General features: G+C 39.6%; 1 protein-coding gene across 1 annotated transcript in view; it reads right to left on the bottom strand.

Annotated features, from left to right (window-relative positions):
• Window positions 1–27,478, bottom strand: part of DCC (DCC netrin 1 receptor) — an 828,232-nt gene that overhangs the window by 402,261 nt on the left and 398,493 nt on the right. Inside the window, exon 10 of the mRNA XM_065934991.1 lies at window positions 6,521–6,677. Coding sequence (XP_065791063.1) covers window positions 6,521–6,677 — 157 coding nt within the window. The remainder of the gene's footprint in view (window positions 1–6,520; window positions 6,678–27,478) is intronic.

Below are 27,478 nucleotides of genomic sequence, written 5' to 3'. Positions count from 1 at the left end.
TAAAAAAAAATCCTTGCCTACATGATGCTTAAATTCTGGTGGTGGGAAAAGGGATTCAGGAAACAATAATTAAAAGGTAATAACTCAGTGTTGAAAAATAAGAATGAATAAAGACACTGGGAAGGTTAGCAGTCAAGTAAAACTTCGAAGAGAAGATACCACCTCTGCAAAGACTTAGTGACAGAGAGAATGATCCAATGTTTGAGGGGAGCAGCATTCTAGGGAGGCTGAAGAATTGGGACACTGGTGTGGAGGGGGAAGGATTCTTGGTATACAGAGGAAATGCAGAGAAGTCAGGGAGACTGGAGGGGAGTGAGTGAATAAGGAAACAGTAAATACAGATGATGCAGTTGGGAAGGTGACAAGGGGCCAGATCAAGAAGGATTTCTGATAATTTTCTGAATGAGATAGGTAGTCACTGGAGGGTTTTGAAGAAGAGAAATGATGCAGCCTAACTTGTGTGATGGAGAAGGCGATGGCTCCCCACTTCAGTACTCTTGCCTGGAAAATCCCATGGACGGAGGAGCCTGGTAGGCTGCAGTCCATGGGTTCACTAAGAGTCAGACACGACTGAGCGACTTCACTTTCACTTCTCACTTTCATGCATTGGAGAATGTCTATTAAAGAACCCAAGGGAAGGATATGTTTAATGATAAAGGAAGTGATCAACAGTGACAACATTTGTTAACTATCCAAGTAATGAGAGCACCAGGAATTGACTATCGGGTTTAGCATCACGGATGCCACCTGGTAAACCCTGATGAGACCAGTTTCAGTGAAATACTAGTGATAGAATCATAACTGGAATATATAATAAGGTATTGGAAGTGAAATTAGACAAGGCTTCCTCATGGCTCAGCTGGTAGAGAATCTGCTTGCAATGCGGGAGACCTGGGTTTGATCCCTGGGTTGGGAAGATCTCCTGGAGAAGGGGAAGGCTACCCACTCCGGTATTCTGCTCTGGAGAATTCCATGGACTGTATAGTCCATGGGGTCGCAAAGATTCGGATATGACTGAGTGACTTTCACCTCACCTAGACAACTCGAGGTCTGTTGCTATAAAAGGGAAGAGAATGAAGTGATAGAGAAGGGAGAAATGAGATTGAGAGGAATGATTTGTTGAGATGGAAAATACAAATACATGCTTATATGCTGATGGGCATGATAGCCCAAGGTGCAAAACAATGATGCTGAGGAGAAAGGCTGAGCTGAAGCTTTGATCTTTTGTTTGCAAGACAGGGTGGGATCTAGTATGTAAGTGAACATTTGGGCCTGTTAAGAGCATGGCCAATTCTTTACCAGCAATTTGAAGAAAGACAGGTTACATACTTAAAGATCCACTGAGATAGGTAAATCAGATACGCAGCTTATACAACTTTTATTCTGAGTGCTACTGTTTTCCAGGAAATTAGAAGGAAGGTTAATTAAGAGCAGGGGAAAGAGGGAAGGTATTGGAGATTTAAATATCCTTAGCGTCATGTGTGAGAGAGCCTGACTGCTCTGTGCAATGTAACTCCCAGATAAGTAGTGAAGAATTTAAAGACTATCGGCAAATATTTTCTTCCAGGTATATTCAGCTCCAAGAGAACAAGAAAAGTTAGGCAAAAAATTAGATTACTTGAGTCCCCCCTGCCCCCCCAAGAAACTAATATTAAATGAGAATCACAAGCAAAGCATCGGTGTATGTCAGTGTTTCGAAGAATCGACTTCGGGATTTTAGCTATTTAACCAGTGAAGGGGAACATGAAGGAGGAGGGGCCACGGAAGACCGTAGAATCAGTGAATTGCAGGGTCCCCATGGAATCAAGGTTGGTTGTAATCAGAGTCTTAAATGGAAGTTTATACAACTTCTATTCTGAGTACTACTATTTTCCAGGAAACTAGGAGGAAGGTCAATTAAAGAGGGGGAGAGAGGGAAGGTACTGGAGAAGTGAGAAGAGAGGAACAGGAAAATAAGAGAAAGTGTGATGTCTGAAAGTGAGAGCAGGGAGAATTTGCAGAGTGCTGTTGACAAGAATCACGGAATGGCCAGAGAAATAACTGCCCAAGAGGGTATGAAGGATTGATTCATGGGTTTGAAAGGTAAGGAAGACATCAATAGATGAGTAAGTAAAGGATGAAATGTTTTCATTAGCAGGAAACAGTGAGCAGCTTTGAAAATAAGTGGTTCATATAAAAGATGGCAACCCATTGTTACGGCGATACAACCATCACCTTTGAGCCTTCTTTTCAGCCTTTTCCATATTGTCTGTCTTAGAGCTCAAACAATTTTGAGACCTGGATCCTGCCTTTGTACAGTGACTACCTGGGATGTTTTCACTGAATTCTTTCAGTTAGTTCTCACAGCAATTCTGATAGGTAGAATTCATGTTCCCTTCGCCCATCATAGCAAAGAGATGTTATTCCTGGTTTTTACATAGCTAAATTCACAAAACTCACATCTGATAAAATCACAGTGCCATTTCCAAATCTAGCCATTTGGATGTACGTGGTATATTTTTAACCATCATAGGTTAGAGGGACTGCACTCTATCTATGTACAGATTGCAGACAGATTTCCATTCAAGGGAATTTGGTAGTAGTTATGTGCACGTCTTTATATAGAAATTTGATCATATTTAAATTTCAAACACTTTCACATTGTTTAAGCAGTGAAGTGGGTGATCCAAACTATATTTCAAAAAGATAGCTGGAGACAGTGAGGGGGATGGATTAGAAGGTGAGAAACTATTGTCAGAGATCATATAAGTGATAGTGGAGGTAACAGAAAGAAAGGAGATATGGCTGAGCTGTGGCTAAGACAGACATGAGAGGGCCTGATGACCAACAGCAGTGCTAAGAGTCGGAGAAGTAAAACACGACTTGGTTTTTTTTGCTTGGTCAACAGGATGAAAGGGACGAACATAAATCAAGAAAAGTGAAGGAAATATATACTTAAGGAGGAGACAGTGAGTATGGTTCTCGGCAGGTTGAATTTAAGATGCCGCCAGGAAACCCACATGAACACATGAAGACAAGTGGGCGAGAATTATTACCTCCAGGCTTCACAGCTGCATGCAAGGAACTTAAGAGGCTTCTCCTAAGGTCACAGAGTTATATAGTTGCAGAGATAAAACTGAAGCAAAGGCCTGCTTCTTCACAGTAATGAATGACCCTCGGGAACACAGGCGATACGCATTGGTGTATTTCTTTTCTTGCATGGTAGAGGCAGGTCAAATCGTAAAAGAAAACAGAAACTTAAAAAGGATATACTTTAACGGCTGCTGTGAACTGAGAAGAAAAGCATTTTGAGACGCAACAGGAGAGACGCTTCACTGTGCCATCCGATTATCACACTGCGGCCTTTTGAACTAAAGACCACTCCCGCCAGCCCAAGCTATACTGTTGCTTTCGGATCCTGAAGGGCTCCTAAAGATCGCCATGTGCTTAAAGCACTCACAGTTTCGGAGACCAGAAGCCTGACACTTCGATCCGGGCTTCCCCGCCACATGCCTTCAACAGGCACGGGTAATACTTGTGACAGCCGTCCAGTCTCTTCTCCAGAATGAACAGAGATCGCCAGGATGAATGGGAGCTCAGCCTGGTGGGCACCTGGGTCCCCACAGGACACGTGTCCATTCTCGGTTTTTCTGCTTCTCTAGCTCCCTTTTTTCTCCCTCTCCCTGTCTTCTTCCCTCAAGCCCCTCTAAAACATTGCACATACAGAGATGCGTAGAACAGGTCATATTTCCTGCATGGCCACTTTGGGCTAGTTACTTAAGAGGTTTAATGTGGAAGAAAAGATTTGGGAATTGGAACTCTGCCAAGTCAACAGATATTTTGAAAAGATCCTAGTTACCCTATCAAAATCCTCATCCATTAAAGAATTTAATGATGCTGTTCCCTCTCTGAGTGAGAGGCAGAGGCAGGTCCACTGAGTATATTTGAAAATAGGTGTTCTTGTCTACAGAACCTTGGGATTTGGCAACATAATGTTTCTCTGATGCAAATTCAGCTTTTACATGCTCATCTTTTAATCATCTTTAATTGGCAATATTAAAAAAAAAAACCCAAATATAATGAGGAGAGAAAATTACAAAATGCTTTAAAAATGGAATGGGAAGCTCTGTTAAGAAAACTCCCTAGCTTTCTGACTCATTCTAAGTGAGATATTTAGAGAATGGCTTGACGCTTTAATCTCAAATAAATGTTCCAAACATTGAACATGCTTAAATGCAAATATACCTGTTCAAGTGCCAATAATTAAAGATAAATAACAATGATACCAATCATATTGGCATTTGATAAATATTACAAAACTCCATTTCAAGCAATATGGCTAACTGGATAGTATGTGAAAAAATGCTTTTGTTACAGCACACCTAAAATACTGGGTAAATTATTCAAAACCTCTTAACAAAAATTACCCATGAATATGTTGGCAGCAAAATAAGAGAATTATAGTGGGAAAGCAGACTTGCAGAATCACTCTTTAACTTAGGGTATTTGCCCATCAATAGAAGTCTAGACCTATAAATTTTAGACTAACAGGAAAAGAGAATAAGAAAGAAAGTTTTCAGATAAAGTAGGGTATAAGGTCTTATTAGAGAACCCTGCATATAGCCAGGATCCTGAAAAAAAGCAAGCTTCAGTGGAAAATGAAAATGAAATTAGCCTCATGGGAGAACTAGTGAATACATCCCAGTATCAGTTTTAACTTAGTTGGAACAGAAAGAAGAAAAAAAAAAAAAAACCTCTTAAAATTGCTTATCACAAGACTGCATTTACTCATTTAAGCTGACACATTAAAAATGGTAGAAAAACAAATGTTATACTTAATGGATCTTCTGATAACTAATGAAATATCAGTATGAGACCTGCCTCCTTGGTGGTTTGGTTGGTAAAGGAGCCTCCTGCAGTGTGGGAGAACTGGGTCGGGAAGATTCCCTGGAGGAGGGCATGGCAAACCACTCCAGTATTCTTGCCTGGAGAACCCCACGGAGAGAGGAGCCGGGCGGGCTACGGTCCACGGGGTTGCAGAGAGCCGGACACGACTGAGGGACTAAGCACCTGAGACCTGCGTGGACCAAATACATCTTAACAGAAACTTGGTTTAATATGGACTCATTTTGGGAAAGCAGATCCTCCCAGGAGAATGTGCTTTAAATCTTGGCCTCAAAAATTCCCTCAGACAAATTTCTAAGGACTAGAGTTAACAATCAAGAATTGCCCAAACATGGGAAGAAAAATAAGCTCCCATGAAGAAGAGTCAGAAGAAACACATTGCTGAATCAGACCAACAAAGACTGCAGATATTAGAATGGTCAAATGTAGCCTATAAAATAAGTGTAATAAATTTAAAGAAATGAGATATCATATACAGTTTATTCTTATAGATTGGAACTTAACCCATATCTATCACAGACTTACAAATCAAACTTCAAAGACTTAAAATCATGAAACACTTTAGAGAAGGAAAAAAAAAAATCAGAAAACGAAATAAAACAACAAAGTCAAAAAAACAACAGTAGCTGGTAATCTTGAAACCAGACATATACAGCACACTTTTGCCTAGACAATAATAATAAAGACTCTTACTCTTGTGTGACTTTTATAAATGCAACCTAATTTAGCAATAACAAAAACTTTTACGGTAAGAACTATTAGTTTTTCTTTATTCAAGAGTGAAATGAGGCTCAGAGAAGTTGTGTGGTTTTCAGGAGATCACCTCATGTCAGTGACAGAGCTGAGACTGTAACCTCACCATGTTGGTTCTCCCACATTTGGTTCTATCAATATATAGCCTAATTCTGTTCTCTGTTTACCAGTTTGAAAATCAAGGAGACTTAAAAAAAGCCTGATAGCATACATTTGCATGCTTGTCTTTTTTCAAAGAAGGTTTCTATAAATAAATGAATTTGTACCAGACACTCCACCTTGCTGTTATAAGAAGTCCCTCACACACCTAAAGTTCTTAGATGCACAACGAGAGGTTTTGGTACTGAGATGGAAAACCTCATGTACTCAAGAATCTGCACAGCTTCTATTGGATATATTTTCTTTTTAGAGATGAGGAAAGATCTCCAATTTTTGAGCCATTCTTTTATGCAAACTCAACAAAATTGCATGCATCTTTATACATATCTTTAAAAGATACAGTTTTGTAAATATTTAACATTCTGCTACTTTGATTTTGAATTGTAAATGTCAAATATTCTGTTTGGGGTTTTTTTTTAATGTTTTACTATATTTTGTTTAAAAGGAAAAGTTGTACATTTTTAGAATGTTTTTATGAGTAGATTCAATGTACTGAAAATAAAAAATTAAAAAAAAAAAACCCTGAATTTGCTTCTGTACACGATCCTGCTTTAAAACACCATACAAACAACTCACTTACTCCACTGAATAATGAGTGAAAAGCAGAGGGCAGAGATTTCTCACAGTCTGTAAAATCCTGCTCAAGACCTCTGGCCACCATCACCCCACAGTCTACATTTATAAAGATTTGGTGGGTTAAGTTGAATTTCTAGGTTGCACCTACCTGTTGTCACCTTCCCTGGAGTAGAAGACTGTGAAAGTTTGAATGTTCCCTTTTGCTTCTGCAGGTGGGCGCCAGCTGAGACGGACAAACCGACTAGAGACCAGGACAGGGACCACGTCTCTGGGAGCTGACGGGAGGACGCTGGAGCTCAGGATGGCTGCAGAGGAAGGAGAGGAGGCTGTCAGAAGTGAGGGGGCAAGGGCAGGAAATGTGCAGGAAGGCAAGGAAGGCCCGTTAGCAAACGCGGAATGGTGCATTCCCATCGATTCTAAAGGAAGGAAGGAAAGAGAAACCAAAGACGCAACAGTGGAATCGAAGGTGTATTAGAGTGCATACGTTAATCTCAAACTCCTAAATTATCCCTCCCCACTACTATATATAACATAGATAACCAACAAGGACCTACTGTGTAGCATGGGGAACTAATCTCAGTTGTTGTTGTTTTTTTTTTTTTAAGTAACCTATAAGGGAAAAAAAGACATACATATATATAATACACACATATATATTTCAGAAAAAAAAATATCCAAATCACTTTGCTGTATACCTGAAACTAACACAATATTGTAAACCAACTATTTTTCAATAAAAAATGTATTAGAATTTCTTGGATTTCATAAAATATTGGCAAACTAATAACACAATTCTATTGTATATGGCCAGTTTCTACTGCTAAAGGGATTCATGACCATAAGGAAAACTGCTTGGTTTTGGCATGAAACACGGACTATAGACTTATTACGGGCATTTTTTTGTTTTGGCTGCATCCTGCCTGTGGCTTGTGGCATTTTAGTTCATCAACCAGGGCTTGAACCCAAGCACCAGCAGCGCTGAGTCCTAACCACTGGCCTACCAGGGAGTTTCTTCCAAGTCCTGATACATGCTTTAGGTAACTAAGCATTTACTATAAAATCTTATTCCACTCTGACTGCCCATTTACACGATTCTAGATACAATGTGAAGGACCTTGTTTCACTGTTTTCAATGAGCACACACAATTAAAAGTAGCCAACTAAATGTTGAAAGATAGAACAAGTAGAAGCAATTCTACTAGCAATGCTAATAGAAGGAAGACTAAAAATTCCACTGGACATCAAAAATTACCATTGTACCATACTTGTTGAGTATCACCACATTTATATCCAAATTTAATGACTCTTATTTATAGGAATAACTGAATCATCCACAGGTGGAAAACTGGTTTTTCAAATACCTTAGGGGCATTTATAATCTTTAACAGATGTTTGCAGTTAAATGAGAGTGTGTTTGTGTGTGTGTACATATTTGTGAATTCATAATTAATATTTGCTGGATATTTCAGTTTTCTTCTTATTTGTTCAAGTCCCCAGGTCTATGGAACATATATTTCATATTGACAGGTGATTTCTGGCCTCAAAGCACAAGTACCCATTTGTCTGCATTTAATCATCAAACTGGCTTTGGTGGGCCATTTTCTCTAATTTTTATTGAAGTTAGTCTCCATTCTTGCATTTACTTTCTCCAGGGACTAGCCGAGTGGGCATTCCTGCTGTGAACTAAACTCCTGTTCACTGGAAAATCCATTTGGGGAAGCAGGGGGTTATCTTATTTCCCAACAGTTCTAGAAACTTAACCAGTTTACAATACAGTTAGAAAGAGAGGTTTTCAAGAGCTGCACAAAGCTTTCAGTTATTTCTAGCTCCACAGATTCTTAGCCAACTTCTTTGCAGATACAATTTCCCCCTTGCTTTCTTGATCAGCACGGTATTTGTCATGAATGGAAGACTGGTGGTGAGTCAGTCAATCTTTTATGATGGAGTAATAAGGGGAGGAGACAGACAGACTGATGCTTGGGTAGGGAGCATCTCTCTTAAAAATACGGATATTGTATTCTATCTCATCTCCACCTCTTCACTCCTCTCCACACTGCCATTCTGTCTCACCAGACTCGCCACGATGGTCTTCCAGTTCCCCTGTTTATCTTCCACTCACTTCCCTCGAATTCATTCTCTGTACAGCGACCAGCATCAACGTGTATGAAGACACACCGGTCACCGACCTCTCATCTTTCTCCTCTGTGCTTACTCGTCACCTCAGAGAATCTCAAGCTTCTCAGTCTGCCCGTCGGCCTTGCTCCTGTTCATCATTTTCTTGGTTTGCCTTTGCTTGCACAGAGGCCCTCAGAAGAGGCCCTAAGTGCGCACACTTTATTTGGACGGTGATCCCAGGAAAGACCCGTGAGGAGTCGGGAAGGCAAACGGGGCCGGGAGGGAAGGCTGAAAAGGGGGAGCTCCCCGGCGGACTGTCTCTGAGGGAGACGGAAGAGCACCCTCCCTGGGGCTCTGGGAGCCACGGCCGCACAGGCCTCTGGAGACGCGCATTGGGGGACTTACCTACCCACTTCCTCCACCGCCCACTGAGTGTGATTCCAGAGCATCAGCCTTCCCGCACAATAGCCTCACGTGTTCTGTTGCCAGGAAAATGACAGCTTTGGGCAAAGACTTGCTCATGCCCACATTAGCTCTATTCCTTCAGCAAGTGTTCACCAAGCACCTGTCCTCTGCAGCCCTTCTAGGGCCGAGGAGATGAGACCACTCTTCTCATGGGGCTCGCCTGGATGCTCACTGCATTCCGATGCTGATACTGATCACGCTGTCTCCAGGCTGAACCGCTTGTGATTCCCCAGAGCCACTGCACAGGCAGTTCCCACTTAAACAAGTCCACTTCATTCACTTATATCCTCCATTCTTCTTGACTTATTCTAGGTGTGTTTCCTCTGTAACGACTGACTCATGGTATTGGTAGAATAGCTAACAGGCATACAGTTAATATCTGTCATCACTATGAATGTCTGAAAATCAATTAATGAATAATTTTATTTAAAAAAAAGATTAAACCTGACAAATAATAAAAGAAATGCACATTTAAATAAAATCTAAAAGTCAGAATAAAGTCTATTTAAAAATCTGTCAGGGTAGCATGTAGTATTAGTCAGGGCATGGCAAGCTCTATGCTGTCAGCTGAAGTCTAAGAATACAATCTCTTTAGAATTCAATTTGGCAAAAGGCTTTAAAGTGAAAAAAATATTCACACCATTTGACCAGACATTCTCATGTCTATAAATGTAGCACTTCAAAAATAATGAAACCCCCTTTATCAAGGCATCCATGTGAAATCATAGATAGTCCATTTTCTCAAAGGTAATACCTATACATCTCATCAGTTTAAAGAATATGGGATCCTTTCAAGACTTTTTTCTTTTTTTACAAGTTTTCTTTTTTTAAAAACAAAATGTAAACAATGATGACTTGGAAAAATCTTTTGAGAATTTTTAAGAAGTCAAAAAGATAGGCTTTAAAATAATAGGAGAAAAATTTTCAAATCCTTCTTCCCCCCAGAGCACTCTGCTTACAGGGGTACCACATCAAAAATGAGTTGGTTTCTCCACCCTTCAGGGGCTGCCAAGAAGGAAACTGCTGGGCGGGGTGAGGATCTGTCGGGGTCCACAGAGATGCTTTCCACTACAAGTTTCTAAAGTAACTTCTTACACAGCTAGTTTAGACTTGATTTATCAAATCAAGATCAGACTAAAATTAATCATGGACTCTTCACCTCAATTTCAACAGTTGTTATATGAAAAGGAACGGACACGTCTTTAACAAAAGAAAGACTTCTTACTTTATACAGGGGCGATCATTTTCCTCTTGCTAATCCTCCATGCTTTCTCTCAACAGTAACTTGTCTTCACATAAGGTCTCAATAAAGAGACAATCAGGACTTCTTTTCTTTGCTCTTGGACGTCTAATCTCCAGTCTGCCCCTAATCTCCCTGGCCCATTACCGTTGTCATGGTTACAGCTTCTTTATCTGTTGTCATGGAGAAGAAGAGGCGAATTTGCCACACCATAACCTAGTCTTCTTTTATTAAAGGATCTTTTTAAAAAAAAATTTTATCAAAGCAAAATCCAAAAAAGGAGATGATTTCAGAGGATAATATAAATCTAAAGAACAGACAGTTTTAAAACCTAAATTATTAAATAGCATTGTTGTAAGGTCATTGCAATAGCATTGATAACGATTACAACATTGGGTTAAATTTTCTGTAAGGCTATATTCCCTTCTAGATACCAAAGACATCTTTTCCATCAGATTTTTAATATGCAGTGTTTATGGACATTAATTTTTCTCTAAACTTATTCTCAGTGCTCAACCTGCAAACTCTGTGAAAGATATGAAAGATGATAAGATATATTCATAAAAACATAAAAATATTTAATTTGCATTAAACAAACAACTAATAGGCTCACTTCCCTGTTACTCCCCATGCCATAAACTAAAACACCATAAATGTAGCTCAACCAGATGCATTATTTGCCATGTTTCTTTATTAACTTGGGGATATTTTTTAAAATAAAATATAAATAGAGAACATTAGTAAAATGACAGGATCATCTGACTGTGCTAAGGGCAAGCATCTATTTAGTTGTCTAAATGGAGAAGTAGGTAACATTTAAACTTTGCTTTTCAGTTTTTATAGCTCACAAAGTAATTTCACAAGCTTACCAAAGAAAGCTTGTATATATAGAGCTGAAAATGACAAAGACTAACATTTTCTTCTAAAGTTCACGTTATTTTCAAAATTCAAAGAATCATGGCTTTTGAGCTAGTGTATTAATAATTTTAGTAAATCTATGCAATGTGAATTAAAAAAAAGTGATCTTAAATCATTTTCACTTAAGTTAATACTTGAGAGCAATTAATTAACTACAATATTTCATTGAATTTAAGTCTTTACACAAAATAACTTACATTGGGTTAGTATCAAACATAAGTCACCAACATTTATTAAATGTCTATAATTTCCTATTGTTATGCTTGGAGGGAAGAATTTTTTTTTTTTAAATATTATTTTATTAGTTGGAGGCCAATCACTTCACAACATTTCAGTGGGTTTTGTCATACATTGACATGAATCAGTCATATAGTTACACGTATTCCCCATCCCGGTCCCCCCTCCCACCTCCCTCTCCACCCGACTCCTCAGGGTCCTCCCAGTGCACCAGGCCCGAGCACCTGACTCATGCATCCCACCTGGGCTGGTGGTCTGTTTCACCATAGATAATAAACATGCTGTTCTTTCAAAACATCCCACCTGGAGGGAAGAATTATTTTTAAACCGTGAATTTTTTCCTAAAGGAAGAGGGAACTTATTTGAAGACATAAGGTATATAAAATGTAAGGCAATTATAAAGTTATATAAAATGTAAGACAATGAACAAGTTCCATTCTAAATTTTTTGGCAGGGTGATTGTTTAGAAATCAGACCACACTTTTCTACTAAACCATTTCTAGTTCTTTTCCCAGAAACCTATTTAACGGATCAATCTATAAACTGTCCATGGTATTAGTGCTATAGAATTGAATGATACATGTTGGAATTTTCTTTGACAAATCAATGGATGCATTCAGTCATAAACTGACTCGATCTTCACAGAGGGAAGAGGATGTGCAAGGCAAGGGGTGAAGAAGACCGGTTTCAATCTATTTCCAGATTCCAGAGAGGAAGGCGGGCCTGGGAATCTCCCTGCCCCTCCTTTGCCTCAAGGACTCATCTCCTCCCACCTCCAGCGTGGTGCCATCCCAGTTTCCTTCTACAGTTGCCTTGGACGGCAGTAAGCCGGATAAAGCTGAAGGGCTCTGGGGTGGGGAGCCAGCCTTGAGGTGTGTCCAAAGGCCTCGGGATTGCAGGCCTGGTTCCCTGCTACCTCTCAGCTCTCCAAGCTGAATTTTCTGGATCCCATGAAAACCTGGGGCTTTCACCTCTGCTGCCTCTGAGTGCTGAACTTGAGGTGGATGGCCTTCGGCCTCCCAACTGCTTCGCAGCTCTGACCTGGACTTCTTCAGAGCTCAGCCTAGGAGTCACCCCACTGACCCCCATCCTGGCTTAGGTGCCTCTGCTGAGCTTTCAAGACAAGAATGAGCAGCCCCTCAGGACACTTCCTCCACTGCACTGCTGTGGTCCCGTCATGCTTTGGCATCCTATCCTAAAGAAGATGCTTGGGAGGAGCAGGAACCGAGTCTAAACCATTCACCACAGTTTAACCTCCAAATCTAAACTGTAGTGTAGTCAGTCATATCCTAGGCATCCAATGCATTCCTGCAGTGTTAGTTAAATGAAAGGCTTTGCAAATTTGTGAAATTACAATGTTTAGCGTTTGGGTAAACTCTGGGAGTTGGTGACGGACAGGGAGGCCTGGCATGCTGCAATCCATGGGGTCTCAGTCGCTCACAACTGAGCGACTGAACTGAACTGAACTGAGACTTGATTAGGTTACTTCATTTACACCACCATGAAAAATGAGTCTTTGAGATTAGGTACAGGACGGGGACTGAGCTATCACCGCAAACTGGTTATATTATTCATTACTGCTCTGCTAATAAATTATCAGGGCTTCTCTGGTGGCTCATGGTAAAGAACCCACCTATCAATGCAGGAGACGCAGACTCGATCCCTGGTTTGGGAAGATTCCCTCGAGAAGGAAATAGCAACCCACTCTAGTATTCTTGCCTGGGAAATCTCATGGACAGAAGGAGACGGGCAGGCTACAGTCCACTGGGTCGCAAAAGAGCCAGACACAACTTATCAAGTCAACAACAACAATAAATAAATTACAAAGTAGAGTGAAAAACTGAACTCAGAGGAAGGTTTCCAGGGAATGTAGGTTAGGGGTGAGAATACCGCATTTTGCATCAAATGGAGTAGGGAAAAATCTTTCTGAAATTCAATGATGTGCCAAACAATCGTAAAAGGTATGTTTATCTGGGAATATTTCCAAGAGCGGTAACACTTTCATTAAGAAGCAGAAAAGAAGCCAAGAAAGCTGGTTTGTCCTGATCTGGGGATCTATCATAAGAAATGTGATGCTCATCCCAGGACTGTACATCAAAGAGTATTGCCAGACCAAAGTAGTATGCTAAGAAGAATTACCTATGGCCACACAAAGAGATAAGAAGAAAAACAAATTCTGGAAAGTGTTATCATCTCAGCAGAGGTAACCACATCTCTCAGAGCTTAAAATCTTTTCAAAAGACAAAGTGAAAAGAAAAAATAGTATCTGGTGAACTGGTCAACTAGCACTTTTATGAATGAATATTTTTAGTCAAAGCTGTACACTGTATATATGTAAACACATGCACTGTATGCTTTTAATGTTTTTTTCTTTTCCCTTTGTTTAATTAGGAAAATACCTTTTAAAGAGTTTATCCAAAATGCAGGAAGGGCCAAAGGCAGTTTTTGGAGGTGGTTAATCCATCATTTATGTAAACAAATGGTTGTGACTCGAAAACCATGATTAAATAGATATGATGTCGGATCTCTGATCTGAAACTTTGTGACTATGTGACTTGTATTTTTTTTTTTTTTTCCCAGTGGGTTTTGTCATACATTGATATGAATCAGCCATAGAGTTACACGTATTCACCATCCCGGTCCCCCATCCCACCTCCCTCTCCACCCGACTCCTCTGGGTCCTCCCAGCGCACCAGGCCCGAGCACTTGACTCATGCCTCCCACCTGGGCTGGTGGTCTGTTTCACCACAGATAATATACATGCTGTTCTTTCGAAACATCCCACCCTCATGTTTTTTTTCTTTTTTTAAAATTCATGTGAATTGGGAAGTTATTTATCTTCTCTAAAGCTTATTGTCCACATTTAAAAACTGATCCAAAACATTTAATATGCAGGGTTAAGTGATGATGAGAGATGGATTTTAAGGGCGGCACAGTCCCAAGTATATACTTTGTATTCAATAAATAGTGGTTTCTAAATTTCTCTATCTTTATATCCAGGGAGCAGAAAGTCTATTTTGGCTGGCCCAGTGTCAAGCTGTCTGTCTAGAAATCTAGAAGTCCTACTAGAAAGGCTCTAAGAATGATTTGGGCTCTGATAGGTCAGGTGATTTGGGGACAAGAGTATTTCCTGTGCCCAAGGACAGAACTTGGTCCCTCCATCTCTCTCCCTTTTTCCTTTAACAGGTAGCAGACAGAGAGAAAAAAAAAAATCATCCTTTGATTTCCCTTTTTATCATCCCACATATCTCCTCCTGTAAGAATTTGCTTCATCTCAGGTCTTTTTTCCTTCCCTATATTGCCTTACTAATCACGGTACCCTTTTCATCTTGTCGCTACTCCAGGGCTTTGTGAGGCATTTGTAATCATCTCTCCCATCAACATCTCTCCCTAGCACCTTTCACCAACTGCAGGAGAGCTGCGCTTCTATCCAACCCCCAGCGCCCTTTGTTTCCAGGCTTTCTGTTGAGTTAATGTCACTGAATTCCTAGGCATTGTTTATCCTTTCTCCATGCCTAGGGGCCCCAACATGCCATTTCAATCATTTGCCTTCATCAGAGCTTCCTCGAGGGATAAAGTCTGACAAGAAACACTGCTCCTTCCAACCCTCATGGGACTTTACTATCACTCACCTCATCCCAACCATATAGCGCTTTGCCCCAACTGCCATGAACCCTCTTCTCCAGCCATGGAGAACATCCAGAGAACACACATCAGATACATCTAAAGATACAAGTCAGCATGGCAGGCTTTAAGAAGCAGAGCTTTTCCATGCAGTTTGCTTTGGTAATAAGACAGAATCAATGAAAATAGCCGACAGGCTCAGTTGTTAAGGAAGGAAAAAAAAAAGCTCAGTGCTAGAGCATTTTAATATTTTTTGTTAAGTAACTGAATTTTTCCAGTAAGAAACTCAAGGAAAAGTAAATTGAAGGTGAAAGTTGCTCAGTTGTGTCTGACTCTTTGCGACCCCATGGACTTATACAGTTCATGGAATTCTCCAGGCTGGAATACTGGAATGGGTAGCCTTTCCCTTCTCCAGAGGATCTTCCCAACCCAGGGATCGAACTCAGTTCTCCCACATTGCAGGTGGATTCTGTACCAGTTGAGCCACAAGGAAAGTCCAAATTGAAGGTCAGTCAATTCAGTTCAGTTGCTCAGTCGTGTCTGACTCTACGACCCCATAGACTGCAGCACGCCAGGCCTCCCTGCCCACCACCAACTCCCGGAGCTTACTCAAACTTATGTCCATTGAGTTGATGATGCCATCCAACCATCTCATCCTCTGTCATCCCAGAGGATGAGTCTTTACAAATTGAAGGTAATGCAAATTAAATAAGAACTAATGGTTTAAGCTACTCTCTTTAGTACTGCAGGTACTTTAAAAAACTGCTTTTACTGTTTCAGAATACCAAATAAGAAGGGAAAAAAAACAAACACAAAACTCCAATTACATTTGATGGTTCACTGAGTTCTACTGATGGCAAACTTTCAACTCAGTCCATTGGATTTAAAATAGAATTTTAAGTTATATTTAAGGGTGCTGTGTAAGTGTAGCAGTGGAAATGCTCATTGCCAGGACAGCTACTTTCAACATTATGAATTGTCTTTGAGAATCAGAGTTTTAGAAGGTTGACCTGATGGTATGTCTCCTATGGACAGGATGAGGGTGGGTGTGGGGACACTGAAGGCTGGGGAACTGGCAGGACGTGGAGGTTTACTGAGCATCCTTGTGCCTCATACTTGGCTCTAACCTCTATCTACTCACCTTGGAATTTTATACCTACCAGAACAAAGGGAAATAAAACCAAAAAAGAGTAAAGGAGGGCATGAAGCAAAGATAAATTAATACTTATTTCAATAAGTTTATACAAGTAGAGCCTATCTCACTGCTATGAAGCCGCCACAGAACAACATGGACCAAAGCATGAACATGAATGATGTTTCCTTAGATCTCTCTCCCTTTTTTTTTTAAATTTATTGGAGCATAGTTGATTTGCAATGTTGTGTTAGTTTCAGGTATACAGCAAAGTGAATCAGTTATACACACACACACACACACACACACACACACACAGAGAAGGAAATGGCAACCCACTCCAGTATTCTTGTCTGGAGAATCCCATGGACAGGAGGGCTTGGTGGGTTACAATCCATGGGATCACAAGAGCCAGACATGACTGAGTGACTAAACAACAACAAATACATACATATTTACATATATCTCCAGTCTTTTTTAGATTCTTTTCCCATAGAGTTCACTATGGAGCTCTGAATAGAGTTTCCTGGGCTATATCGTAGGTCTTTATTTGAATGTGTCCTTCTAAGCCTACATACTTCTATTCTAGTCCCCTCGCTGGGAAGGAAGATGGTGGGTGTGGAGAAACTGCAACCACAGTGAAGTGATTACTCATGCATGCTCATTCTTTTTCTTTTCAAAATGTACTGAAGTGAGGAAAATGATAGTAACACTGTAAACCAAAAAAGAAGCTTATTGGCCTGAACCTAGCATTCATTCTCCAAATCCATTAAGTAAAAAAAACAAAAGAAATAACTACTAGAGATTACTGATTAAGTAATAAAGACTCATTACATAATCATAAATTGTGGATATGCATCAAATGCCAGTATTCTCCTTGGTCATTCTAAATAGAACAATATTAATTCTTACAGAAAAGGTAGATCTTTTAAAAAATCTTGTATTTTTTTTCAATCATTCAATGTGTTACTTTACCTAAAGACCCATATCAATTAGAATTATGGTTGGTAAATTTATCCAATAATTAAAAAATAACAAAAGGCAGGCAAAATTCTGAAAAATAAGATACAGGTATTCATTCACCATAATAAAAGTATCTATTTTAAGTTTGACTCCTGGCTACTACACAAGATAAAGCAAAATACTGGGTTGGCCAAAATGTCAGGTCAAGTTTTTCACACCATCTTACAGAAAAACCTGAACAAACTTTCTGGCCAACTCAATATGTGCTTGACCTATGTTCCATGTTCACCAGCATCAAGTAAGAGGAAGGATGGATGACATTTTTTTTTTCCTGAAGTAAAGTAAAAAGAATCTTGGGATTGCAATTAGGAAACAGCCTATATTCTCCATCAGTTAGTAGCTGGGCAAGAGTTCACATGGGTTAATCCCTAAAGTTGCTGTTACTAAGGTTTTATCATCCTAGGAAGCAACAATAACTTCTATCTCTGTCTCTTCTCTCTCTTCTTTTTTCTACTTTTTAAGAAATTTCTCTCCCCCCCCCTTTTTCCTTTGAAAGTGACTCATTCAAATTTGAGACTGAATTTGGAACCCAATGACAGCCTTCCCTGATGGTCCAGTGGTGAAGAATTCACCTGCCAATGTAGGGGATGGCTTCCAGCCTTCGTTTGGGGAGATTCTACATGTCCTGGGGCCCCTAAGCCCATGTGCCACAACTAGTGAAGCCCATGAGCCAAAACTACTGAAGCCTGTGCGCCCTAGAGCTTGTGCTCTGCAACAAGAGATGTCACTGCATTAAGAAATCCCAGCACAGTAGCCAGAGAGTAGCCCTCACTCCCTGCAACTAGAGAAAGCCTGCATGCAGCAATGGAGACCCAATATAGCCAAAACTCAGTAAAAAAGGAAGACTTTAAAATTAATAAAAGAGAAAACATGATACAGAAGAAGTTCGGAATTAGACAGTGAAAGTGAAGGTCACTCAGTCGTGCCCAACTCTTTGCAACCCCATGGACTATACAGTCCCTGGAATTCTCCAGGCCAGAATACTGGAGTGGGTAGCCTTTTCCTTCTCTAAGGGGTCTTCCCAACCCAGGTCTCCCGCATCGCAGGCGGATTCTCTACCGGCTGAGCCACAGGGGCAGCCCAATTAGGGTCACTGTTGAAGACAGGAGGTTTAAAACAGTGGAATTCTGTGTCAAGGTCACTATTGATTACTTGACCTTAGTATTACACTTCTTGACTCTGAATTTTTCCCCCAGTGTCAAAATGTAGCCTGAACATGCTTCTTCTTTAATATGACCATGAAGTCACGGAACACAGCAGATGATGCTCATAAAATACTTTGAACTCTGTTAAAGACAGTGTCTAAAACTAAAGAGGAGGATAGGTGGCACTAGCCCCTGTTGTGACTATTTTACCATCTTAATAAACATCAGCATTGTCTATGTTGAGCAAAGGTATATACTGCTCTTGCACAGGAAGGCTTAACAACCTTAGGATGCAAATTCACACTAGAAAGATTCATAAATCTCCACCTTGAGAGACAGCTCTGACAATGAGACTGCAAGGGTTCACCAGAGTCAAACAGGGCTCTGTGACATGGCCTCTGTGTGATCCTGGATAAGATGCTTAACTTTCTGTGCAGTATTGCAAAGAGGGTACATAAAGAACAACAGGCCAGAATAGACTATGCAGAAATAAATGTGAAAAAAATCCTGAAAGCTGCTCAAGAAAAACAGAGGGGAACACACTCATATACTCGGCTATTGAAGGAGGCGGCATTTCTAAGAATATGACAAGAACAGAAATCAAAGAAAAATCTTGATAAATATGACTGTACTGGAACTAAAACTTTTGTATGGAAAAGCATAATAAGTGAGACTGAAATACGAATGACAAACTGGGACAATATTTTTAATAATATTACAAAGGATTGGCTTGCCTGGTATGCAAATAGCTGTCACAAATCAATTAAACAAACCAAGAAACAAATTCTGAGAGCATGGGGCAGTAATGTTAGTATATAACTTTTATTTCAATATATTTGAAATTTTCTATTATTATCTCCTCCTCAGAGCAATTACTGTTTTTAGTTTTTACATTTTTATTGAAGTACAGTTGATTTACAATGTTGTTTACTTCCAGGAATACAGTGAAGTGATTCGGTTCTCTCCCTCTCTCTTTCTATACACACACACACACACACACACACACAGACACATACTCTTTTTTTATTATATTAATAGGTTATCACAAGGGAAATATTAAATATATTTCCCTGTGCTACACAGTAAGTCCTTATTAATTATCTATTTTACTCCTAGCAACAATTAATTTCACCAAAAATAACTATTTCAATATAATGGATGTTAACATAAAGATACAAACTACTGTGACCTTCACCTTCAGGAATACAAAAATTCATTAAGCTTCAGTGAGAAAGAAACCATCATTCTCACACCTTTGGTTATGTAAAGCTAAGAGTAAATGATACACTCTGTTCACAAGTAAATATTTTGACAGAGGGGAAAAAAATCACAGAGTTCAGAGCTCCATGCCACACTTACTGAAATATTTCTATATTACAAACATAGTTTGGGATTCTGTAGCTATTTCTTAGTAAGCATGAAGGTATGGTTGTGAACGTTTCCTCCTTACTTGAGCAGTGTCTGAACAGAGATCACAATATTACATATTAAATAAATCCACTGAAGGATGACTAGAAAATAAAATAAACAACTCCAAAACAAGATGAAGCAGAGGAGACATCTTTGGTCCTCTCTGCCACCCTCCCATGTCATGATTCAAATATGTCAACTGTCTCTTCTGGGGTTTAAGTCTCTTGGGTAAAGTTAAGGGATGGGAAATTTGGGGACTGTAAAAGTTTTCCTGGTGAAGGCTCTCTGAGCAATCATTCTGTGCTCTCAGAAGAGGACGTACCCCTACCCAGATAAAAGTACGAGGCTATACTGCCTTATACAATAATTCTCTATGTGTTAGAGAATTAACAGAGAATGCAGTGTAATTCTGTTAGATGTGAGTCTAAAGGTGATTGTAAATATTAAAAAACAGAGGCAGAGAGGCAAAAATGAGCTAGATTTAGTAACTTGCTTCCAAAGAAAAAGAGTGTATGCAAAGGGGAAAGCTCAAACTTCATGGTAAAACCCTGGCGAAGTTAGTTTACTACTTAAATTATCATACCCAGTGATGAAGGGTAGCAATCACATAGCCCTGATGGTATGTGATAGGAAGGGCATTATGCCTCTATGATATTTCTTCTCAAAACCCATAACCTCAGTCTAAATCGTGGGGAAAGCTTCAGACAAACCCAGATCATGGGAGAGTCTACTGGATAGCTGGCCAGTATCATTGAAGATCCTTAGGTCAAGAAAAACAAAATAAAGACAGAAACCATTATAGAGTGGGGAGACACGACATTTAAATGAGAACAGTACGCTGGTTTGGATCTTGAGACAGAAAAATAGTATTAATGGGAAAACTGGCAAAATTCACATAAGCTCTAGAGTCTATTTCATGGTAACATACAAATGTCAGTTTCTTAGTTTTGAGAAATATACCATGGTAATGGGAGATGTCAACGGTGGGAGAAACTGGGCAAAGGAACTCTGCCATATCTTTATAACTTTCTATAAATCTAAAAAAAAAAAAAAATCACAGTATATAGAAATAGTTTATTTAGGAAAGGGAAGGAAGAGTCGTTGCTCTAATTACAGTTGCTGGGTCAGCCCTAATGCTCTTATTTCTGGTGTTTCTTTAAAAAGCTGAAACACATGATTAAAAAAAAAATGCTTATCTTTTAGGAGTGCACCATTTCATTCTGAGTGAAGAATTAAAAAAGAAAAAAAAAGATGAACAAGGGCAATGTTAGGTTTCAGGACTCTTTAGTGTGGTCAGAGTGAGCATTTATCAGCCCGTGTAGAAAGATGAATCGAGGAGGGTGAAATGGATGCGCACCACCCAGACTCCCAAACCCAGGGCTGTGACAAAGCACCCAGTCGGCAACCATCAATCCCGAAACCGGCACCCCGGCCGGAGCACACATGACTCACGCCGACGCGCCTGTTTCACCTGGCACCGGTCTTGCTGTGTGTCCACTCTGTATTTCATCGAGGGAGGAATGCCTCGAATGCCAAATCAGATCCTTGCTTCATTCTCTTTTTCAAGCTGTGAAACCGCTCATAGCTGTTAGTAGTAAAATTACCAGTGACTGAATGGGAAGGTTGGCATGATGAATTCCCAGGTAGCATGGACCTGGAGCATCATGAAGGTTGCTTGTCCTGTGTGGTAAGGAGATGGACGTGTGTATCACTGTGGGTTTTATGGCCTGTGATCGGACCCTGGGTAACTCTGTGTTTTGTGTGCTTCCTCAGGAAAGAGTGGGAACGCCATCGAGGATGGTAAGAAAATGAGAAGTAATTAGCCCTAAAGTAATTAGCAGTAAAATTAAAAAATGTGGATGGGCATTAAAAAATCTACAAATAATAAATGCTAGAGGGGATGTGGAGAAAAAGGAACATTCTTGTACTGTTGGTGGGAATGTACATTGATACAACCACTACAGAATGGAGATTCCTTAAAAATCTAGGACTAGAACTACCATATGACCCAACAATTCCACTACCAGGCTTATACCCTGAGAAAACCATAACTGGAAGAGATGCACATACCCCAGTGTTTGCCGCAGCACTTTTTATAATAGCCACGACATGGAAGCAACCTAGATATCCATCAACAGATGAATGGACGCAGACATTGTGGGACATATATACAATGGAATACTACTCAGCTATAAAAAAAGAACCCATTTGAGTCAGTCCTAATGAGGTGGATGAATCTAGAGCCTATTGTACAGAGCGAAGGAAGTTAGAAAGAGAAAGACAAATACTGTATATTACTGCAGGTGTACGGAATCTAGAAAGACGGTACTGATGAACCTGTTTGCAAGACAGCAATGGACACGCAGGCATGAGAACGGACTCATGGACAAAGTGTGGGAAGAAGAGGGTGGGACAAATGGAGAGAGTAGCATGGAAACATATACACGACCAAATGTAGAACAGATTTGCCGCGTGACTCAGGGAGCTCAACCCAGACCTCTTGACCACCCAGATGGGTGGGACAGGTGGGAGGTAGAAGGGAGGTTCAAGACGGAGGGGCCATATGTATATCTGGGGCTGATTTATATTGATGCATGGCAGAAACCAGCGCAATATTGTAAAGCAATCATCCTCCAATAAAAATTTCAAAAAAAAGTTATAGATAGGAAGACTTTTTATAAATGTATTAACTATGTGGGTAGAGTGATGAGTATAAGGATTGGCTGATGGAAGTCAAGACAACACCCAGTAAAATTTACTGAAGAGAACATATGCATACCAATGATTCAGATGAAAGGACTAAATAACCAGAGGAATCCACAAAATCCAGGCAGTTAAAGATATGTTTCTAAAAACTCACGTATCACAGGCCACGCTGGTCCAGGGAAGAATGTCCTGGATCACTAAACCCAGGATGAACTGATAATGTGCCCTCTAGAGACAGCAATTTGATTCCAGCAAATGGGTAAAACCTACTTTGGTCAGAAACTTCAGCTTCTTTCTCCCCTAAGGCTTTTCCCCATCTCGGACTATCGGTGATGAGAAATAATTTCGAATTTCACTTCACACGTTTGCTTTTGTCTATGTCCAGCTTGACGTATTTTGGATTAGAAACATGGTTTAGTTTTATTGCTGTTGTTTTGGAGGATACTTATGCTTACATACTCTTATTCTCTTACTTCCTAATTTGCTTGTATTCAGGTCATTTCACAATTTTTAGCCCATTAAAAATAGGAAATGTAAGTCACTTGGCACTTTCATTGCCATTTGTCTCTGTAATAACCCCATCAAAAGGAAGCTATATGTAACTAGGTAACAAGTGTGGCAGGTTTCTCTCTGGTGGGTGGTTCACCAGGGACCATGCTATATGAGCATTTGACTAACCCTCATGATATCAATGGTAAAATTTAGAGATATGTATTAAAGATCTCATAAGTTATCATAATGACATATTAGGGAGCTTCCATGCCATTTGCACTCTGAATTTATTATCTACTATGTAACATATTTATAGCTCCTGCTAAAACAACCACTTCTAAATTTTGAGTAGATCCTTGGGGTGTAGGATACTGGGATTTGTTCAATAAATCAATGGCCACACTTCATATCCTTCTTGGTTTTATACACTTCAGTGAAATTCCATCCTCAGACCTCACCTTTTCAATCTTAATAATCCAACCGCCTCCATCACCACACAATGACATTTCCTTCCTCCTCTCCCCTTAGCATACATTAGTCTTTATACAAAAATTCATTCTGCTCTCTTGATTAGTTTCCATTGTTGAGTATATCCACTCTGTCTCCTCTTTCTTTTTTTTTTTTTTTGAGCAAATTGAATAGCCCACTGTTTTAAAAATATAAACATGCTACTGTTTTTTATGATGATAAGAAAATAAAAACTCGTGTTCTAAATCCTTACTATTAACTTAGCATGCTATTGATCTCTTTACATTCTGCTATTTTGGGGGGCATTCTTAAGATGAGGACACCTTCAACAGTCTCCTCCACCTCATTCTGAATTCTCCTTCTCAGCTTCCTCTCATAAAAATGCCACCCATACGGAAATGTCATGCTGAAATCTGGCAAGATAATTTCTGTGAAAGAATTCATTTTCACCTCTGCTAAATGAATCTGGGTTGAGACAGAGCCATGCAGATAAAAGCTTGTTTAATTTGGATTTTAGCATATGTTTTTCTAATATATATTTTAAAACTGAGCAAATCTGTTTCACCCAGACTGAAATAGTTTTATATGTGGAAAATTTCCTTACACAATCTGAAAGGAATAAAAAGACATAAAACCTTTTATCCATCTGAATTACAGTTTGTCTCTGGAGACTAAAAGCTCCCTTGAGAAAAAAGGTACATACCACATTCATATATGTATCCATTCATTCATCTATCCATCTGATCTTTGATTCACTTAAAACATTTTTGCTGATCACCTGCCAAGTATCAGGCTCTGTTCTAGGGGACGGAAAACTACTAGACAAGATAACTACCTTCTCTCTTGGAGCACATGTTCTCCTGCCCTTCTTGGTAATTGATTCAATGTTAAACAGAGCAGCAGCTCTGATGACCTCGGGCAGGGAGATTAGGCACTCTTTGATATATTTTTGATCCCTAGGGAGAAACAAACAAACAAAATCAACAAATCAGTCTGAGAATGAAAGGCAGCACAGGACACTGGTTAAATTCAGATCCCAGAAAGGGCTCCTGTATTTATCTGTGTAATCTGAATCAACATCCACTGTTGAGGAGCAAGGGGGTTGAAGTGTGAATTACCAGGTCTGGCACTTCACTTGACCATGAGGATATCTCTGATAATTCTTCAGTGGTCTTAAAGACACAGCTTCCAATTACAACTTTGTTCCACATGAGCAAGAGTTTTTTTTTTTTTTTAGGTTGTAAGTGTTCCTGGAGAGCCTCCATAAAACTCCCAAAGAAGTGATAGTGTGACTCTTAAAAGTCATTTTCTTTAAAATACGTATCTAAGTCTATAAGGGCTACATAAGTATTGCTCTAGGGGAATCTATCTATGTTATACTATTTTACTAGGGCCTCTTGGGGTGTGTGTGTGAACTCTGGTCTTCCTGCTTAAACATAATTTGTTATTTGGATGCAAAGAAAAATATACAATCAACTTCATATTTTTCATCAGCAAATATTTTTCCAAGAAAAAGTAAATAAATACAGATTCCAGACCCCAATCAGTCCTGTGACGTCACAGATATGTGTCATCACAGAGGTAACCTCATCTCTCCGCCTGTTTCCTCACCTACACACACGGTACGTGGTAACAACAGTCCCTAACCCCGCCTTGAAAGTCAAGCAAGTGAAAACTGGCAAAGCACACACAATAACGCCTGACTCATGGGAAGCACCGATGAGCTTCTGTTAAATAAAGGAGATGCCCAAGAGGAAAAGATAACCAGGAGTTAGATCACCAGATGGTGCCTACTAATGCCCGTTTCACCAGTGCACTCCATTGGCCAAACACTGATCTTCTGCTTCCATTTCTTCACTTTAAAGACAAGTATAACAAAAATAAACTCTCATTGCCTCTTCCATTCAGGAAGGATGAGTCCAAATAACTTCCTGATCCCTGAAGAAAGGTGCATAGTTAGAAATAACACACTACTGCTTTTTTGTTCTCTCTCTTTTTTTTATTCGGCACACTACATGGCTTGAGGAATCCTAGTTCCCTGACCAGGGACTGAACCTGGGTCCTCGGCAGTGAAAGCGCAGAGTCCTAACCATCAGACCACCAGGGAATTCCCTCACACTCCCGCTTTTGCCTCTCAAGTTGCAGCCCCAGGGGGAGAATGTAGGCTGGAAGATGATAGAAACGATGGCCAATGAGGTTTATCGCGATAAGAAATTGTATCATCACTTTTTTACATTGTTTTAGTCTTTATTGAATTTGTTACAATACTGCTTCTGCTGTTTATATATATATATATATATATTTTTTTTTTTTTTTTTTTTTTTTTTTTGGCCACTAGCTATGTGGAATCATAGCTCCCTAACTAGGGATCAAACCCATAATCCCTGTATTGGAAGGCGAAGTCTTAATCACTGTGCCACCACAGAAGCCTCTCATCACAGTTTTCTGAATGATAACTATGTGTCAGGTACTGTGCAAATCAGTGAGCATTGTAAGGGGGTTCTCCTATAATTTTGCATCATGAGAGGTTCAGGAACACACCCAAGGGCACCGATAAAGTGGCAGAGAATGCCTGCAAACCCCAGCTCGTGGCTGCAGTTGATACCATGCAGTATGTACAAGCGCAGAGAATATTACAAACACTGACACCATCTGTAGCTGCCTTCCTGGTATTTGAAAATGAATATTAAGTGCTGAGTGTTGTGTACTTGTCAGGAAAAAATATATATTGGGTAGAAAAAAGGAGTTAAAATTATTAAAAGTCATATTTCTTAGGTGGAAATTATTGATGCATTTGCAGTATTTAGTAGCTTGTCAGAGTTGCAGCCTTATTTTGCTGTGAACCCACAGGCATATCGTTAGTGTCATCTTTGAATTATTCACTAATTCAATGACAGAACTGTAAATTCTTTTCAGTCTATAAGGTATAGAGCCACCTGTTATTTTGAAAACCTAAGCAACGCTTATTTAGTACATGATAGAATTAAGTAAGTTCCCACTGTATGAATCACAGATGCTAATTTGCTGGTAGAAATGTAGAATGATATATTGTACAGTCCTGGCAATTATGTCAGAAATCAGTCTAGAGTAATTCATTAACACCTTTTCTTCAGAAAAAAAGGAGGAAGCTGACATCTGTAACTAATATTATGATCTATGTTATTTTATATTATGTTTTTGATTTTACAAACAGTAGGCAACCATAAGATAATTGAATGGCTAATTATTAAAACACTTCGTTTTTTTCATTCAGTCACTGCTCAAGAATGCAGATTCGTTTTGCAAATTACAGGTCTTATTTTATGGATGAGGAAGAAGGAAAATGACAATGTTTGAGAGACACGTTAACTCCTTCGGGGCCTGATGCAGCCTGTAAGGATGTGTCTGATTCTGTATAGTATCTATGGGATTTTGTAGAAAAATCAAATCCATATAAATTAAATCTAGTTTTAAAGGTACTAATAATCCTATTTAAAATTAAATCATACTCTGCTTAAATTGTTCTGAAATATATATTTATAAACTTAAAGATACATTATTTATTTAAATATATTATTAAAGAATTATTAATTTCAGGAGCCCTCTGCAAAACGACTATGGTGGATGTTACCCTAAGGTGATCTACATGACCTCAGGTGACTAACTGCATGTCCTCTGAACATAGCTGGACTCCTAGTCAACAGAATATTGCAAAGTTGATGAGACAGGCACTCCCTTAATTTATATGACAAAGGTGAGGGAGTCCTCACTCTCATAACTGTGTGCCTACTCAGAGTTGTGTCCAACTTTTTGCGACCCCATGGACTACGGGCTGCCAGCTTCCTTTGTCCACGGGATTGTCCAGGCAAGAATACTGGAGTGGGTTGCCATTTCCTCCTCCAGAGGATCTTCCAGACCCAGGGATTGAACCTGCATCTCCTCTGTCTCCTGTACTGGCAGGCAGATTCTTTATCACTGAGCCACTCTAACTATTACATAAAAGTTTATCAAGTTTTGTCTTAGCATACTGAAAGCAGATCTTCCGCTGGCCTTGAAGAAATGAGCAGACAGTGGGTAATGAGAAGTAAGAAGATGGGGCCCTTGCTCCTATAGCCACAGACAGACAGATTCTGCCAACAACTTTGGAGCATG

This window comes from Muntiacus reevesi, chromosome 4 (genome assembly GCF_963930625.1).
Source record: "Muntiacus reevesi chromosome 4, mMunRee1.1, whole genome shotgun sequence".
NCBI classification, from domain to species: Eukaryota; Metazoa; Chordata; class Mammalia; order Artiodactyla; family Cervidae; genus Muntiacus; species Muntiacus reevesi.
This window is presented reverse-complemented; position numbering and strand designations above follow the sequence as displayed.